Source organism: Quercus robur, chromosome 4, assembly GCF_932294415.1.
Source record: "Quercus robur chromosome 4, dhQueRobu3.1, whole genome shotgun sequence".
In the NCBI taxonomy this organism is placed as follows: Eukaryota; Viridiplantae; Streptophyta; class Magnoliopsida; order Fagales; family Fagaceae; genus Quercus; species Quercus robur.
Genome location: NC_065537.1, coordinates 16,385,518 through 16,405,195, shown reverse-complemented (window position 1 = coordinate 16,405,195; position 19,678 = coordinate 16,385,518). Strand labels below are relative to the sequence as shown.

The 19,678-nt window shown below is 33.9% G+C and overlaps 2 protein-coding genes across 8 annotated transcripts; one reads left to right on the top strand and one right to left on the bottom strand.

Moving 5' to 3' along the window:
* Positions 1–1,648: 1,648 nt before the first annotated feature.
* On the top strand, positions 1,649–14,709 carry LOC126720699 (UDP-glycosyltransferase TURAN). Of its 7 annotated transcripts, none has more exons than XM_050423453.1 (17): positions 1,649–1,832; positions 1,954–2,076; positions 3,636–3,669; positions 3,925–3,980; positions 4,077–4,217; positions 6,223–6,371; positions 6,455–6,544; positions 6,655–6,721; positions 7,111–7,174; positions 7,267–7,381; positions 9,648–9,814; positions 9,968–10,078; positions 10,161–10,222; positions 10,540–10,592; positions 10,715–10,790; positions 13,752–13,880; positions 14,451–14,709. In XM_050423453.1, the coding sequence occupies exons 2-17, from the start codon at positions 1,978–1,980 to the stop codon at positions 14,472–14,474; spliced, it is 1,437 nt and encodes a 478-aa protein (XP_050279410.1). In that variant the 5' UTR covers positions 1,649–1,832; positions 1,954–1,977; the 3' UTR covers positions 14,475–14,709. The 7 variants fall into 7 exon arrangements, with proteins under 7 accessions (XP_050279410.1, XP_050279411.1, XP_050279407.1 ...); XM_050423454.1 differs by having other exon boundaries at positions 1,938–2,076; XM_050423450.1 differs by having other exon boundaries at positions 1,650–1,832; positions 1,954–2,081.
* Positions 14,710–15,367: 658 nt separating this feature from the next.
* On the bottom strand, positions 15,368–19,190 carry LOC126720700 (xylan O-acetyltransferase 1-like). The gene is made up of 5 exons (XM_050423458.1): positions 18,345–19,190; positions 18,005–18,176; positions 17,300–17,499; positions 16,707–16,865; positions 15,368–15,795 (listed from the first exon to the last, which is right to left on the bottom strand). The coding sequence occupies exons 1-5, from the start codon at positions 18,782–18,784 to the stop codon at positions 15,447–15,449; spliced, it is 1,320 nt and encodes a 439-aa protein (XP_050279415.1). The 5' UTR covers positions 18,785–19,190; the 3' UTR covers positions 15,368–15,446.
* Positions 19,191–19,678: the final 488 nt, after the last annotated feature.

The following is a 19,678-nucleotide window of genomic DNA, read 5'->3' as shown; positions in this document are numbered from 1 at the left end:
ACAGCTTTCTTCATTGTAATGCTTTTGTATTGAGTTTGTCCTTTACTTCAGGCGTTTTGTGAGGTGTTGAGCGTGAGATCCTCCTCGGCCACATTCTTGGGCCTTTAAGGGACTTTCATCATACGTCCTGGGTAGTAGGGCTCCTCGGCCTGAGATTTGGGCCCTTAATACAAGGTGGGTTGGGACCGCAGATTTTGGACCCCACAAATATATTATTTTTTATTAGAATCCTTCTCTATGTGATTTTTTTTTTCTAATTCGTTATTTGTACATAAGTTATTGGATGATGTGAATGGAAGAAACTATTTGAAATTGAAACTGGTCTTTTTTTCCCAACTCTCACGTAGAGGCATTAAAATTCAAATAGGAGAGGTAATTTTTCTAAAATATATATTAACAACTGTGTGTGTGTGTGTGTTTTTTTTTTTTTTTTTTTTTTTTTTTTTTTTTTTTTTAAGGTAAGGTAACTTGAAATGATATTTAAAAGTAAGATAGAGATGGTGCCTAAATTTTGAGACAAAATGGAGAAAAGAAAGGAAAAAAACCTAAAACTTAAGAACAATAAATTACTCTTTTAACTAGTTTGTGTTTTTTAATTTAAAATAATTTAACTAAAAGATAGGGATATTTTATATAGTTTAAGAATTTGTATCAGAATATTTTAGTACGCAAAATGATAAAATTTAAACAGGAAGTACTATTATTAATAGTATAAATTATCAACTCTTTCTTTGCTATTTTCTTGATTTATTTCATTATCACTTTTTCCTCTACTATTTTATCACATCCTTAGATAAACTATAAAGTAACAATGAGTGTTTTCTCAAAACATAGAGAGTTTTGTTCATAGTAACTTTTATTTATTTATTTTTGTTGATAAAGCAACCATTTTGGTCACAATAACTTCTTCTTCGTCTTCTTATTCTTTTTTTTTTTATTATTTATTATTTATTTTATAAACAACTTCTTCTTATTCATGTTTGTTTGTTCCGGTTACCATATTAGTACGTTGGAATGTGACAATGTTTTTAATAAACAGTTTCTTTTTCTACTTTTTCTTCTTCTTTTTTAATAAAATAAACACCACCTTTAATTTTTTATTGACTTTTTTTCTTCACCATTATTAATAATTATCTTTCTTTTATATAATTCTTAAATTGATTAAAAATATAATTACATTTTATATCTAAATTATAATGAAACATTTATAAATTATCTATTAGTACATTGGAATGTCCTTGTGCCTAGTGGTTATCTAACAATCAACTAAACTCTCATTAATTAGTTATTCCCAAATAAATAAATTAAAAAGAAATCGCAATCACAATGTTTTTATTTTTAAAAAAAGAAGGAAGAATCATAACATGTCCTATATAATTAAATGGGTAAACTCCAATAACATATTCCGAACTATGAGATAAAACTAATCAGATTTAAGAATTTTCAAAATTGATCAATTTGATCCCTAAAGTGTACTTAGTCTCTGAACCGTGTTTATGAATTAAGTTGATTTTAAGAATCAAATTGGTTTGTTTTGAAAAGTTGTGAACTTTGTCGGTATTTATAGGAATGTACCCTAAATAAATTGATAAATTAAAAAAAAAAAAAATCATTAAAATGGGCTAGGCAAATCCAAGTCCAAACAAGTCGAGTAGTCCATAACCTAAGCCTATTCTCTCTACATATTATTTCCGGGTCGGGTTTGCAGTGAATTCGAAGTCACCGTCTCTTTCTGGGTTTCACATTTCCCGTAAAACGAGAGAGCTAGAGAGTGAAACTGTGTCTGTGTAGAATTTGATTTTTCAAGTGGATTTGATTTTCTCAAATGTCAGGTAAACACAAAAAAAAATCAGTTCTAATTTTACTTTTTTGTTTCTTTTGTTTTAGTTTTCTGGTTGAATTGATTCCCACAATTACAAAAATTACCAATACAACAGATCATTTTTAATTCAGAATTTGATGTAATAATGAACGATTATGAAGGGAAAAACGGGAAGAGAGGGAGGGCGTGCGTGGTGGTATTGGGAGACCTCGGTCGAAGCCCTCGGATGCAGTATCATGCTCTTTCACTTGCCCGTCAGGTTCATCTTTTTTTTTTTTTTTTTTTTTTTTTTTTTTTTTTAAATTTTTTTAATTATTATTATTATTATTATTATTATTATTATTTTTAATCTAAATGTATATGTGTGAGTCTCGCTCGTGGAGACTTCAACCCGAGCCCTTGTCCCTCACTCCACAAGCACTTGTACTTGTGAACTGAACATCACGCCGAGGGTGTGCAATAGTATTTGGATTTATTTATTGACAATGAATTGAAGGTGGTAAAAAATGTAATTAATTGAAGTCTTATTATAGATGAGCAATTAATTTGACTTGTGTACTAATATGCTTGTTGTATGGATCTTAATACTAGTGCTGTTTATTCATTGGGTAAATCTGGATGCTTTCAACTATGTACCAATTTTGTGATGCAAGAGAAAATGGGTCAGGCACACTGACCTATTAAGCACATGTAAACTCATGGGGTTTATGTGTGAAGAAGGCTTAATTGATCTAGGATCTTCGGGAAGCCCTTAAACTTTGTCTAGCAAAAAGACTAGGCCATGGGGTTTATGGGTTCTGGAGTTTTTTTTTTTTTTTTTTTTTTTTTTGGGATAATTCAATAGCTGGGGGAATGAGGATTTGAACAATGGAAACTAGGAGGCGCTAGTTGAGCTACAGCCTTGATGCCCTTGGCTTGAAACTTGAAAGGTAGCTTTTAGTCCTAAAAGAATTGTGAATGTACTAAGCTAGTTCATTCATAGCCTTGACATTCTAATTCTTGTTTATGTGGCAAAATTTGACAAACTCATGTAGCGCTCCTCTGTTATAATGGAAAGGTTAGAGAAGGACTAACTTGGTATGTTTGCATTGTTTTTTTTTTTTTTTTTTTTTTGAAGACTATAAACGAACTTTTCAAATTGCAGGGACTAAAATAGAACCCAAATAAAATTTTAGGGACCATCATATATTTCACCTTTTTTTGGGTACTAGTTTGGTATTGTTAATCAAAGGTAGAGTTCGGCACTTGTATTATAACTTACAAATTCTGTTAAAGTAATTTTTTTGATGGAATGACATAAAGTATAACATGAGAGATATTATAAGGTTTGTAGTTTGTGGGAGGTGAGATAAGAAAGGAAATGGCATTGTAACAGTACTAGGGTTGATGATTGATTATTATTTGCTGCCTCTGCACTCAACTTATTTTTGAGATTATGGGTTCCTTGAACATAATCTTTAGACATTGGCACAATAACATTAGCATGCAGTGATCACCATCTTGTTTTTTTGATTACTTTTCATTTTCTAACTGCATCTATTAATCCCATTTAACATTGTTGGTTGTTACACAAAGTGATGACTGGTGAATGAGTATTGTCCAGGGTTATTGAAACTGTTAAAGGAGTGCTAAAACTGAAGCTTATTTTGGTTAGCTTGGAAATATATGTGGAGTAATGTATATCTACTAGATCAAATTTTCCTCTTACAGCTCCATATTTCTTCATGTTATGATTTTTCTATCAGTTTCATTCAGATCTCTCATGTTTCTTGGTTTCTCAACTCATCTGCAAACTTTTCTTTTGATTTTGCAGGCATCTCTAGAAGTGGACATCATTGCATATGGAGGTAAACCTTTCTATTCTTTGGAAAAGAAATAAAATGTAAAGAACCTATTTTTTTTATCCAATTGTTGCAGGCATCTCTCATTTGAAAAAACAATTTTTTTTTTTTTTTTGGGCTAAACTGATAGACTTTTGGTGAGTTTTACTCTTTAGTTATCTATGAACTCTCCTCTCTGTTTCCTCTCAAGGGTTTAGGGGTCTTTCAGTCAAGCTATTACTAAGTGTGCTGCTTTAACCACAAATTTGAATGTTTGAATAGGTTCTGAGCCCCACATTGCAGTTCTAAGTCACCCATCCATACATATTCACACAATGGTATTGTGGTGGAGATATTTCAATATTTTATTAGACTGGGGATTTGTGTCTATCGTTTTCTTTTGATTATTTATTGTATATTGTTTTGATTTGCAGACACAATGGCCAAAAATCTTTCAAGGATTACCCAGGATATTTCGCCCCATAATGCTTCTGCTCAAGCCAATAATTCAGTTTTTCATGCTTCTCTGGTTTCTTTGTCTAAAAATACCTTCTCCTGATGTTTTTATTGTGCAGGTGAACCCTCGCATTTCATTTTGGGAGTATACGGTGTTTCTTAGTTAACAACTTTGTGGCATATGTAGTCTTAGTAGTCTTTGATTGTTCTGGGCAAAAAAAGTTTGTTTGTCGATTCTTGTTATATTTACTTCCCTCTTGAAATTCTCATCTTTTGTGTTGGTGCTTGCTTAATATATGAAAGAATCCTATATTGATAAAAGCATTTTTTAGTAAAAATTTAGTATTAACTTTTCTTATGACAGAGGAGGTCAAGTGATAGTTAAATACAAATGTCTCATTTGTAAGTCTTTCTTGTTGTTGCAGTTGCAATTGCTTATTATTTTGTGGGTTAATTGTAGCAATCTGCCTTGAACTATAAGGAAATTTACAAATGTTTGTCATAAATTTAAAAATGCTGCAATCAACACCCTAATTCGAGACTAATTTGCAATGTCCATGCCACTATCCAAATTAATCTCGAATCAGGATAATGATTGTGTAACTTTTGTAGTTTAGGGTGCACATTTCAAATGCTCTCAAAGGTTATGGTAGATAACTCTCTGCTAGTTTGTTAAGTGAGATATTGATTTGGATCGTGGGTGGGAATTAGTAATATTTTGTTAATTAATCTTGAATTAGGGTGTTAATTGCAGAATACTGTAATTAGGGTGTAAATTGCAATATCTCCCATAGATTAGGGTAACTGCAACTAACCCTTATTTTTTCTGATTAACATTTGGGAACTACATTGCACTAAATATTGTCATTTTTGAATTCATTATACAACTTTTTCCGGGGAAAAAAAAAAAGACATGTAGAGGTATGGTGGCTTATGTTCCAGGTACGTACATCCTCATTTCTAAATGAAGCAAAATGCTATTCTTCCACGGCAAAAAAAAAAAAAAAAAAAAAAAAAAAAAAAAATCAATATTTACTTAATCTATTGTCATAATGGCTGGATGAGTGATTGTGATAACTAGATGGCCAATGAGCTATAGCTCGACAGGCACTTCCTTCTTCCATAATAATTTTTTGGAGGGTTATACAACTTTTTCCAGTGAAAAAAAATAGACATGTAGAGGTATGGTGGCTTATGTTCCAGGTACGTACATCCTCATTTCTAAATGAAGCAAAACGCTATTCTTCCACGCCAAAAAAAAAAAAAAAAAAAAAAATCAATTTTTACTTAATCTATTGTCATAATGGCTGGATGAGTGATTGTGATAACTAGATGGCCAATGAGCTATAGCTCGACTGGCACTTCCTTCTTCCATAATAATTGGTTGGAGGGTGAGGTTGTGGGTTCAAGAACCACTCGGGTATGTGTGTAATTTATCACTAAAAAAAAAGGATTGTGATAACTAAATGATATTTTTCCAGAAGTAATTTTTTTTTTTTTTTTATCAACCATAGCATATAATGAGATGTTATTATACCTGGTTGTATCAACTGCTATGATACATCTTCCTTCTAGTGATTACTAAAAGTGCTACGTGCAAGTACACAGTTGAAGTGAAGGCATCTTTATGCAAAGTCTGAAATTTTTTTCCTGGATGGTTTTACCCATCTTGGGAGGTTTATAGTTGACTCTATACACTTTCAGGTGACTCTGAAGGTTGTGGGTTTATGTTTGAAGAATAACAGCCTATTTTGGCACGTCCTATAAAAAAAGGCCTATTTTGGCACATGTACTGAAAATTTAGGTGGAACATCACTACGGGCACATTTTGTTATTGCTTGAATCACGGAGTATCTGGACCATATTCATTATTGTATATCATGAAGATGAATGAATGAATTGGAAATAATCACATTTTGGATCCTTTGTTCTTGTTAATCATGTAGTTCATTAAAATCCTTGTCTTTAATTTTTCAACATTTTTTGTCACTTGATTATATATTTTGTATTTTGTCTCAATCTGTGTGTGTCATTGTGTGTCCCCCGGATTCTTGATTTTTTATTTTTTAATTTATGTCTTAGAATTCTAATAATTTGAGTTCTAATGCTTTCTTGCTTCTGTAGAATCCTCCTTCTGTTCCAACCTTAGTGGCTGTAAGATGGGCAAGTTCGCTTAGGAATTCTGCGTTTATAATTGATTGGCATAATTTTGGATATACACTACTCGGTTTATCCCTTGGGAGAAATAGTCGCTTCGTCTCTGTATATCGCTGGTACCAACTTGCATCCATGCTATTGTGTATGACGTCCTTTTTTAGCTGTACATTTTTTTTATAATTTTTGGATGTGTTCTTAGGATTGAGAATCGTTATGGGAAGATGGCAGATGGTTCCCTATGTGTAACAAAGGCAATGCAACATGAACTGGCTCAAAACTGGGGGATTAAGTAAGATGGTCAGCTAAAAATTTTGCAATTTTTTTTATTGCTTTATAAATATTTTTGGTAAAAATTTTTAATGGTCATTTTCATATCTTATTCTGGTTTGACATTGATAGTGCAACAGTGTTATATGATCAGCCACCTGAGTTTTTCCATCCCGCTTCACTTGAGGAAAAGCACAAGGTGAAGCAAGTATTTCTATTCATACCTTCAATGATGAACTCATTCATTGACTCTTTATTTTAAGGTCTTTGTTTGCTTGGATGCATGCCCTAGGTGGCACCCCCTCCATCTCTTTTATTGATTGGATTGGCTTTCTTTCTTTTTGAGTTGTATTATCTGTAAAGGGATTTTACACATTACTTTTTGTGTCTTTCCCTTTTCCTTTTTTAATAAAAGTTTTACTTATCAAAAAAGAAACATCTAGTATACTCTATTGGCTTCCTTTGTATGATTCTTTTCTTGTTTGGTTAATAAAATTGTTATTACCTATAAAGATAGTATTTCTTTGTCAGCTTCTAATCAAGAATGTTTGATTGAAGAATTATGTCTGACATGTGGATCACTTGTAGTTGTTTTGTAGACTAGATAAAGATCTCCGTCAGCCTCTTGGATCTGGGGATTGTGTTAGTGGTGGTAAGTGTAACTTTTGACTATATCTGTTATTCCCAATTTAATTTAGGTTTAGTGGAAATGACTCTTTTGGTCAAGTTACATACTTCTTGCAGGAAGTTTAGGAATGGGGAACTATGAGCTAAATGAGACTCTATTTACTACCCAGGTTGGCACTGACATTTTCTTGAAGCCAAATAGAGCAGCACTTGTTGTAAGCAGCACCAGCTGGTGAGCTCCTCTTCCTTTGATGAATTTATTGATCTTGTAAACTCTGAATATTTATTGCCACAATCTTTGAATTTGGTTTGGCATGTCCAATTGTTATGTTAAATTGGTGCTTCTTCAGCTTAATGCCCTTTATCAGCTGCCATGATTATGTGATTTTTGAAAATTATTTTTCAAGTTTTTAAATTATTTTTTTATTTTTTTTTTTTATTTTTTTATTTTTATAACTAATCAATTATTATTAAAAATAGAGGAGAAACGTCACGTATAAATGATTTGTAGAGGGTTCCCCTAAAGAATAACATGATTTTAGAGTTAAATACAAAAGACGGAATTGATATTTGGAAGGCCATTCCCTTGTGTTTAATGTGGTGTATTTGGCAAGAAAAGAAGAGGGGATATTTGAGGGATGGGAGATATTGGTTAGGGGATTGAAGAATGTATTCTTAAGGACTCTTCACATGTGGACCAAGGCTATGAATCCTTCTTCTCCCTTGAATCTTTGATTTTTTTAGATATGCTATATAGAACTTAATTTGTTTAGGCACTATTGGGTTTACTCTTGTGTACATCCTTTCTACAAAGGTACTACACCCTTGTTCTTTTATCTCCAGTAAAACTATTTATTTTTAATCAAAAAAGAATTTCATATGAAAAAGAAAGAAAATTAATGAAATATATAACTGGATGAATATCATTTGGGCCAAGAGTAAGGGACCACTCAATCAACATTTTCACACATGATGATTTAAGTACTGCCATTGACTGCTTCACACCATTAAATGTATAATTGTTGTTCTCTCTCCATACTGCCTGCATTGAGCATAAAGTGACTATATTTAAAACAAAAGAACTCTGACATTTACCTCTTTATTTTTGTGTTGCCTTTGTTTATGGCCCGTGTACATGGGTAGCTCTTTTTGATCATTTATGAATTTACTTATAATAATAAAGAACTCTGACATTTACCAAACTAATTTTCCAATTATTATTGCACAATTACCAAGTAAAACAATCTCTTAACAAGTAAATTCAGCGAAATCTGTATGCTTAAAGTTACATTTATGTTAAGATGTATTATATAAAAAGTGAGTGATAGAGTACATGATCAAGAGAGTGTTAACAAGGCTCCTAGAAAGTTTGCTATTTTCGCTGGTCAGCTGCTTTGGAGAAGATTCATACTGTGGCTAATCTTATTAAAAGACATATCACCCTAATGAATTCAGTGTAAACACAGTGGAGAGAGTATTGACCATTTGGTGCTTCATTTACACCTTTATATATTCCTCTTTTGTAGATTCCTTGAATTTCAAAAAAAAATTTTTTGGTTGCCAAAGCTCATACTTCCTGTGCATGAGTTTCTTCTAATCTAATAATGTTTATTTGTTACATATAAAAAATTAAAATAAAAAGGGGGTTGGGGGGGAAGAAAAATATGAGCCTACTGCATTTAACCCTGTTCACTATCTCAAATTACGCTATCTTCACACATGATGCTGGGAATTTGGATTATTAGTAACCTTTAGAGAGCTGAAAACAAAACAAAAAAAATGTTCTAGTGTCAAATGAATAGTAGTAAGAATTAGCGCCCATGTCATGTTTCCTGCATTACTATCAATTTGACGTCTTCCACCAAAAAAAGGGGGAAAACAAAAAGAACAAGTCCTTCAATATTATTCATTGTTATTTTCTTTTTGATAATTCGATAGTTACAATTGAGCTGGAGATTTGAACCTTGGATGTCTCCGTTGGAAATGTTAGGAAGTACCAGCTGCAACTCTCTAGGCATTCTTCTAATTTCCATAAAGTAATAAATAGAAAAAATGAAAATAGAGAACAGTGGCCCTTATAATCAAAAATTGTATCCAACAAATGCAAGATACTGCAGCAGACTCTTTCCTCCCACTACTGGTATCCTCTATATTTAATAACATGGTTTAGGTCTGTGGACTTGACAATTATTGGTTGTGATAAGAAGGAATGCTATAGATGATAACAAAATGAGTGTAAAATACTTCGACTGAATATAATTTGCTATTGTTATCATTACATGATGTCTTGTTTGTTGGCATGGTAAGCCGCCGTAGGCTAAATATGAACAGCCTTGCAAGTTCACTTGGATTCTGACTTTATGGGTGTTGCATAACATTTATGATTTCTTATAGGTTTTTCAAAACACCTGCATCTGAATGTTTTATCTTTCAGATAAATCTATGATGAAAAATAAATATTTACTTGAAGAATGAAACCTCTTTTTTTTTTTCCCCAGGACCCCAGATGAGGATTTTAGCATTCTCTTGGAGGCAGCAGTAATGTATGATAGGCGTGTTGCTGCAGTATTAAATGAAGATGATTCAACCAATGAAGAGTTTCTATGGAAGGAAATCTCTGATGGAAAGCAATATGTGTACCCGAGGTTGTTGTTCATCATTACAGGTAATAATGCATCAATATGTATGTATATATGTGCAAGCGTGCTCACACACACACACACACACACACACACACACACACACATATATATATATATAAATGAAACATCAGTTTTGATGCAGACACCTTTTGACTCGGGATCTATTTTTCATGAAGGTAAAGGACCTGAGAAAGAAAGATATGAAGAGAAAATAAGGAGGTTACACCTCAAACGTGTGGCATTTCGTACTATGTGGCTGTCAGCTGAGGATTACCCATTGCTCTTGGGTAGGTTCTTTATTCTTTGTTTCTTCTTCTCTTCTTTCTTCCAAGAAGCTATCAAATGCCAATATATTTGCTATATTCACAGGATCAGCAGACTTGGGCGTATGTCTGCACACTTCCTCTTCAGGGTTAGACCTTCCAATGAAGGTAAATCATTGTCTGTTTCCTGTTATAGGATAAAGCCATGTAGAGGGCTATAAGGATATTTTTGTGGGCACATAAGCAATCTTTTACTTAACAAATAATGTTGTTGTTAGCGTTACTCATGTTATTATTATTTTTGTATTATTATTTTTTTATATGAACTTCTTGTTATATTTTAGCACAAGGGTATTCTTGTAATCTTGTCATATCATTCTAATATAAATATCTGCTAAGGTGAAGGACTGATTGATTGATCATAAACCTTTTCTCAAATCTCTTTCCATTCTCCTCTTCTAAAATATAACAGTGTTGGCTATCAGGTTGTGGATATGTTCGGTTGTGGACTGCCTGCTTGTGCCGTTTCCTACTCTTGGTAAGATTTTGTTGTATGTTTCTTGGTATGTTGACTTCAATGTGTGCTTGAACAACGCTATATGTTATTTTAATGATATTATCTCATTAGTAATGGTATTATTTGTTTCACATTTTCTGAAGCATTGAAGAACTTGTAAAAGTTAAAAAAAATGGTCTCCTCTTTTCTACTTCTTCAGAGCTAGCTGATGAACTCATGGTAAGTTGAAAAAAAGGCCTCCTCTTTTCTCCTTGTTCAGAGTTAGTTATTGAACTCTTCATAAGTTTATTACTTGACTAAGGTCAGAAATGGTTAATTGGCTATGCTAAACCCAGGTCACTTTTTTTTTTTTTTTTTGGTTTTTTATCTAATGGAGGAAGAGAAGATAATGGATGAGAAAACTAGATAAGTTCTACATTTTTTTTTTCCTATAGTCGTTGAGAAGACTAAGGGGAAGAAATCAAATGTTTCATTTTACCATTTCTGGTTACTGTTTTATGTCATAATTGGTACCATGTTGCATTATTTAGTCACATGACTTTCAAGTCTCCTAGTTTAGTAACTTTTTATTCTAGACAATGGCCCACTAATGGAGGTGAAAAATTTGTTGGAATAGGTTGGAGAGTGCAATTCAACCCAATACATGAGTGGGAAAACTGTAGTTTTTATTATGTATAAGTATGCATTAACCTAACCACCCACACAGACCAAATTATAATACATTTAAAATAATATAAAATAAAAACCAAACAAACAATCTAGGTCAGGTTTTCCAAATATGAGGTTGGTTTTTTAGAAAAACATGTGCTTCCGCTTATCTGGGTCAGAACAGAAAATATCATAACTCTTGTTCATTGGCTAACTGACCTAACTTTGATTTTTTTGCTTCCTCTTTTCTTTATATCCACTCTTCTTTATAACTTTCACGCTTTCAACCTCAACTAATGCATTGGACGGTGTAACCACTATAGCTCTTTGACAATATCATTTTTTTATGGCCCCCACCCTCTTCTTTATGGATAATTTATCCGAGACAAATGAAAAAATTGGTCCGGTTAATATATGCCCTTAGGGCATATATTAATCATCTATTTTAGGAAACTTTTTATAGGAAATTGAAAAAGCTATCAAAAAAGTTAGTCACTTTTTCAATTTTCCATAAAAATTTTCTTAGAATGGTCTACTACCATATGTCCTAAGGGCATAACGTTAGTAGAACCCATGAAAAAATATCATTATTTGGCGTCCCCTGGCAACTAATAATTTGCCTACGACCTATCTTGGTATGCCATTGTGGGCGTCCCACAAGTCCCCTACTATTTGGAATCCTATCTTAGAGAAAATTGAGCGTAAGTTGGCTGGTTGGAAGAGGATGTATTTGTCAAAAGGTGGAAGACTGACGTTGATTAAGAGTACATTATCTAGTCTTCCGACTTACTTTTTATCTCTTTTTACTATCCCTACGCATGTCGCCAATAAAATTGAGAGGTTGCAAAGGGATTTCTTGTGGGGGGATTCCAAGACACATTTGGTGGGATGGGATAAGGTGTGTGCACCTCTGGAAAATGGTGGGTTAGGAGTAAGGAAATTAACTACTTTTAATAAAGCCTTACTAGGGAAATGGTTATGGCGGTTTGGGGTTGAGGAGACAAGGCTTTGGAGAAGGGTTGTAGCTCTAAAGTTTGGGGAAGAATGGGGGGGTTGGACCTCTAAGCTAGATAGAGGGATACATGGGTGTGGTTTGTAGAGAAGCATCCGAATGGGTTGGGTGGTTTTTAGTAAAAATATTCGGTTTAAGGTAGGGGTGGGGGATAGAGTGAAGCTTTGGACAGATCAATGGTGTGGGGATTCTCCATTTCAGTTGACCTTTCCGGTTGTGTATGGGATTGCCTCCAATAAAGAGGCATTAGTGGCCTCTCTTGAACGGTTGGGGATAGAGGAACGGAGAAGCTGGGATGTTCGTTTCATTCGGAGACCAAATGATTGGGAAATGGGTGTTGTGGATGAATTTCTCTGTACTTTGGGCTCTAATTTACCTCCAACTAAGAATGGAGATCGTATGCGATGGAAGTTGACAAAGAATGGGGATTTTGATATCCGATCGTTTTAGAGTAAATTAAGAGGTCCCTTGCCCATTATCTTTCCTTGGAAAGGTGTGTGGAAGGTTAAAGCCCCTCGGTGTGTTTCTTCTTTGTGTGGACTGCTGTATGGGATAAGATCCTTACCGGCAACAATTTGAGGGGTAGAGGGATGGACTTTGTTGACTGGTGCATTATGTGTCGTTGTAATGGGGGAGACGGTGGATCATTTGCTACTGCATTGTGGTAAGGCTCACCGGTTGTGGAGTTTGGTGTTTAGATCTTTTGGGATTTCTTGGGTCTTGCCAAGATCAGTTGTGGACACTCTCTTTGGTTGGTGGAATTGGCCTGGAAAGTATTCGTCTAGCATTTGGAATTTAGCTCCGCTGTGCTTAATGTGGTGTCTTTGGAGGGAGCGAAATTGGAGGACGTTTGAGGACATGGAAAGTTCTAATGACTAGCTATTGGCTTCTTTCAGTGGCTCCCATTTTGACTGGTTTAGGGCTTGGGGACTCACCTCTAGTGATTCTCTCCCTATGTTTCTTAGCTCTCTGCTTTGTAATTAGTATATTTTCTTTCTGTTTTTTATCTTCTTTTTTTGTAATTTTTTTTCTTTGCCTTATGACTTTCTGCATGAGGTAGTGTTCTTGAATATACATCTTTATTACTTATCAAAATATATATATATATATATGTATATGTATATGGCTAGCCAAGAGCCTTGTAGTTCAACTAATTGGCATCTCCTATTGTTTCCAATAGAGACATCCAAAGTTTGAATTACACCCCCCCCCCCCCCCCCCCCCACCTTCTCCTCCCCCAAAGGTTGTAACTATTAAATTATCAAAATATATACGGCTAATTTTTTCCATGAGCAGATTTGTTGCATTTCCATGAATTTTACCTGTTTCAATATCTTGGGGCATTATCTAACATCATCTGGTGTTCTGCTATCGAAGTTAATAATTACTGGAAACAAACTAATGCAGTAATTCAACTCAAAACAAGCTTAGTTTCATTATGTTGACCTGTCAACCTAATTGCCTTTAACTGTTTTGCGTATTGTTTGGGGCAAAGCTTTATGTTCTCTGTATATCTTCAGATGCTATTCAAGGGTTTTCCAGATGGTTGTGATGCTTTAAAGTCACTGAGAAATGGTACCTTGGAAATGGGTTCATCTGCAAGATGGGCTACTGAATGGGAAGAGCATGCCAAGCCATTAGTATCCAAGGCAAGTTGATTCTTTCATATGGGTATCTATAATTGTGAGTGTAGGTGGGTGGGTAGGTGTTGAACACACCTACCAACACCTACCCACAATGTTTGATAATGTGATTTATATATGCCCATCATATTTGTCAAATATCAAGATAATTGAAGATTAAGAACTACCTCATATAAAACAATGTTTTATTTTTAAAATATTTATGAAAAATATAATAAATTAAATGAGCTTTGGATCGGATATATGGACATGTTTGTGTCAATGGTGGACTTGGAAAAATATTAATTTTAACTAAAAGCTATTAAGAGGTGTAGCAGCTCAAAGAGTTACAGTAGGTGTAAACTGAAGCCAACTGATACATACACAGATACATTGTGGATTTTTTGTTCCTCATGTTTGTAACTTTGAATTGCTATAGCTGGCGTTCAATTTAAGTGCATACAATTTGCACTAGACTGATATTCCTATCTATCAAATTTTAACTTTGTCTAGTTTGTTCTTCCTCACTACCATTGTGTCTGTTGTCTTTTATCTTTTATATGCCTCTGAACCTGATAAGTGGTTTTTGACTTGCAGGTTCTCTCTCGGAACTTGAATTGATTTCTAGTATCCAGATAAAATGGATAAGGTTGTAAAATTAGCAATGTTAGCTAGGTTTATCGTCTCATCTGTTGGATTATATTATAAGGCAGATTACACATCACATTGATATTATCTCAGGGAAACTAGTACGTGAGTTGGAAATTTTGTCTCATTTTTTTATTTTTTCTTTATAAGTTAATATATACACCATTTGCAATGAAAATTGAAAAGTAAATTTGATTAATAACTTAAACAGGTTCTTCTTCTTTCCTTTTATTATATTATTTTTCTCCTTTTCTGGTGTATGAGTTCATCCCGGTGCCACTGGACTGCTGTAATGGAGTGCTGTTAACCACACAAAAAAAAAAAGAAAAAAAGAAAAAAAAAAAGACATTTGATATGGCATGGAAGTCTTCTGCCCCACTCAAACAAGGAATATTGGTTATTGATTTTTGCTATGTACATAATTTAGAACTCAATGAGATCTTATGCATACATGTCATACAGTTAAGTGGTAAGTTTAGACTTTAGACCACTCAATTCTGTCATATCCTTTTGTTTTGTTAATGATAGTATAAGGGATGAGACTGTCTTTGTCTTATGGTTCTCGTGAAGCATTTAGATTTAGTTGTGGCCAGCCAAAAAAGAGAAACTTTAGTAGTGTTGTGTGCCATCACATTTAATCCTTATTAAACCAACTTGTGTTATCTTGTGTCTCCCTGCCGATTGTATTGGCCGTACTGTTTGGTTGACAATCATTAAGTTTTGGCTGACCTGGCTTTGAGTGGTTCGAGAAATTGACAGTTTTGTTGGATATATGTCAATAATCACTGCAATAATGGGAGTAGGAATATTGGATTAATATTGAGGAACAGAACAACTACTGCATGATATGATCATATGACACATAATTTAGGTCCCATTCCTTTTTCATTTCTCATAATTTTGGTGAGAAAATTTGGTTACAAAACTAGCTGATGAATCCATTAATTATGGGTGAGAAAGTATATGTGTGTAAAGGAACTCATTCCATGTATCAGGCAACCCTGGTAGGCACCAGTGGATACAATCTGCATATTTAGCCGGGTCAGACATCTGCTCCGGTGTGAGTAACTGGCCTCCGCGTGTGGTGTAAATTGAGGTGTGTGCATCTTTCCGGTACTCGGAGAGGATGGTTATGTTGAGGAGGTAAACTGGAACTTTCATGGATTGGGTCACATTTGATGCAACCAAGAAGAGCTGGTGGTCCGTGCCCACATACAATGGGGTCGACATGTTCAAGTATGGAGTTGTCTCATTAGCACATTTGATCCCATTTGGATTGTTCCAGTCTAGGCTCCTGTATTTTGCATTTGCATGCACATTAAAAGATAAATGAAAGTTATCAAAGAAACAACAATATGTTATATCATTTCAATGATGAATTATAAAACAAATTAAGCATTACAATTGGTTTTTTCATCCATTTATTATATTTCACGTACATCGAAAATTCCTCACATAAAGGATCAACTGTATCATCTTAAAGGGGATGAGCCATAATGATACACACTTTTCCAACAATTTTAGTCTTTAAACTAATGGCTATATAAATTGAAAAAGGATTTTATGGGCAACGGTGACACCAAATACCAAGGTCCTAACTCCTATAAAAATTTGTTATTTGTGATATATATTTCTGAATCTAACAAAACATCCAAATTTAGTGAGTGACCAAATAAAAATGGAAATACTTCTTCAAATTTAATACTATGTCTTTTTCCAACAAAGCACTTGAAAGTTATAGTAAATAGCGAAATATTTGTAAAATTAGATGATACTGTATAACATATTGAATTGATTTTTTTTTTTTTAATTTAGAAATTTCAAAATTAAAAATCTTGATTGAAAAAAATCAACCACATACTAAAAAAGCAAGACCATAGCCAATTTATTCTTGCACAAAAGAGTTAATAGCATGCTTATATTGTATGGGGCAGTGTTTGTTGCACACAGTGTGTGCATACACATTGTCCTTTTTAACTGAAATTATGACTTGAAGTCATATTTCAAATTGGAAATCATGACTTCAAGTCATAATTTAGTTATAAAAGATAGTATGTCCACACACTATGTGCAATAGGTTTTTCTCTATTGTGTAATGAAAGTGTACCTCTAGATTCCAATGCTAATCCAAATAGATAACTATATCATTATAGAAGTAGAATAACGTTCAAAAAAAGAAGTAAATTAAGGGTATGTTTTTTTTACTTGATATGAGTAGGAGACATGCTTCGGAAGAAGACAGAGGTAGACTTAGGATCCACATTTTTCTCCACCCACTTTGCCCATGTCCTCAAAACTCTCTCATACGCTATATGCCGTTGGATTTCATCATACTCAATGGTTGCCTCATCAAATGATCCTCGTCTATTTTATCAATCCACATATGAAGAATTAGGCCTATTATCTATGCATAAGAGAGAAACTAAATTACAACTGTATTTGAAGATTTAAATTCAAGGGATTTAGAGAAAATTTTATTTGCTAGTATAAATTGCTTGATATGAAATTTTAATAATATATGATGATTTGGGTTTTAGAGATTTTACTCTAACCAAAAAAAAAAAAAAAAAAAAAAAAAAATTGTGATGTTAGGGATTTGAAATAACATTTTACATCTAATCATTTCAAATGGATATAACATTTTTTCCTGGGAATCCATGGTTTGCCTGGTTCAGTCTATCAAATTCATCCTTAAATTAAGGCATTTAAATTAAAAATTGATTCCCAAACATTCCTTTTAAATACTTCTATGCAAATGAGCATTGAGGAAATTAACTTTGAACTATTTTAGTACTTACAAGACTTTCATTTTGGATGATTTCATCCACCATATATATGTATTGAATATAAGGTAGTCTACACCTTTCCAATGAACTCCATGCTTTGAAATTGATTCAGGCATTATTATGCGTTCTGATATGCTGTGCGTTCTAGGACTGTCTGAATTGGATTCAACAAGAAACGGTGCCCAATAAAATTCCACCGTAGCATTGTATTCCTGAAAGTACAAAGAATATGATTAATCCAGAGTAGAAGTCCTTTTGCTAAATCATGAAAAAACTCTCTCTCTCTCTCACATATAATCTGCATTGTTCAAATTTCTATGATTTTTGTTCCCCAAGCTCAATATAAGCTTTACATCCATCGATAAACATGCAGTTTTCAAACCATGCACTGATGTGTTATTACCAAGATACAGACAATAAGGTCCATAGCTAAACATCTTTCAAATGTGTATCCACTTTTCAGTTTGCAGTGTTTCAATACATGGTTGAAAACTCTTAGTCTAATTTCAAAAGGTAATGTTAAAGATATTACAAATTTTACTGCATAGGTTTTACTAACCGATGAATCAATGTAAACACATTTCCAAAAAAAAAAAAATTTTATTTATTTATTGATGTGGCACTAATCACATTCGTTTTAATGTGTCCTTTCCTTTGTGTGTGTGTGAGAGAGAGAGAGAGAGAGGGAGAGAGAGAGAGAGAGAGAGAGAGAGAGACCTCAATTCTGAAGACAGAGAGGTAACCAGAGTAGCTCATGCTCTTTTTGGTAGGAGGAATGATAGACTGAACCAGGCAAACCATGGATTCCCATTGGTTCCTATTCAAGGAGTCGCCTACAAACATAAGCCTCTTTCCCCTTAGTTTCTCAAGCAACAGTTTTGCTTTAAACCTTTTTGCAAAACCCAATGAAAAAAAAAAAAAAAAAAAAAACCAGGATTACCAATCTCAAACAAGAAACAATCAATAACAATATATGAGTACTAACTATAATACAAGCATTGAATATGTGATTGGCTATGACTCACAATGCATTAAAAATTTTCTTTTTATTACTTACTTGGGCAAAGAACAGTCTCTAGGCTGCCATCTCCAATGCTGGTACAAAGAATCTTGTCTTCCATTCTTCAAACAAGTCACCTGTTCTGATAGAAACTCACACTCATTTTCTCTGTACAAAGGGTGGCTTACTTCATCAAAAACCCATTCTCCTACAAAGATATCACAATTTTCTGGTGGCAACTCAATTTCTTCATTGTCCTCTCCATCTATCTTTGCCATAGTGGATATGCTATTCTTGTTGCTTTCTATAACTGTGGCATTTGTTGCTGGTCTTTGGTATTGGATTTCTTGAGGGTTAGGCCTTGATAATGGAAAATAAGGCATCCACTCAACCTTATCATTGATGAAGAAGCACCCAAAGAGAAATATTGAGACGAAAACAGTAACATAGATTGAGAGGTTGGTGCCCTTTTGGCTGCCATCACCACCAAGCTTCATTTTTAGAGGGGAAATTGTAGTAACGCTATGGAAATCAGTAATTAGTCATGAGATAAAATAGTTGCAAGAAGCTATGGATACACGCTTCATGACTCCACACTCCACAGACAACCTTATTGAGATCCCAGAGAGGACAGTAACACATGCATATCTAGAATGAGATGAACAAAGTAACATGGGAGAAATGGCTAGTATTAAATATGCTTGGCTTATTTGGTATAGGAGACAGAAAGATAGAGGTGAGGATTCAAAGCAAGTGGTTCTCAAGAGTTGAGGCCTTTTGGGGCCTTGGTGCATCCATTTCTCTATCACTTTCACCTTCTTGGAGTTGGAGAGAGAATGAGACCTAATCAAAATTTGTCTAATCTTAAGATTAGTCTACAACTTTTTTTCCTTTGTTGCTTTGGGTGTTTGTGTGTGAGGGATAGTGGCGTGTGAGGTGGGTTTGATAATCATGGAGGGCCACTCAAGAAGTTTTTAACTTTTTGTATTTTTTTCTTTCTTTTCTTTTTGGGGGAGGTGGGTTTTCAATGTTAGTGGATCATAGAATAAGAATAACCCTTTTACGTTTTTAAAAATGGCCAAAATTAATTAGTTTCCAAACAATAAGTTGGCGTTTGGATACAGATGATTTCTTTTAATATTTGCGTTTGGCGTTTGCAGTCTGTGGGACCCACGGCTACAGTAGTATCCATTAAATGCCCAAGACTGAAGAATGCGTCTGTCGGTGGGCCTCGTGCACTGTTCACAGGACCTATAAATCCCTTTTTTCAGCCAAATTTTCATTAAAAATGGGTTCAACAACACTATTCACACATTTAAAAATTATTTTGCTATAATATTTTCAGTCTTTGACTTTTAATTTTCAACAATAAGTAGTATCTAAACAAACAT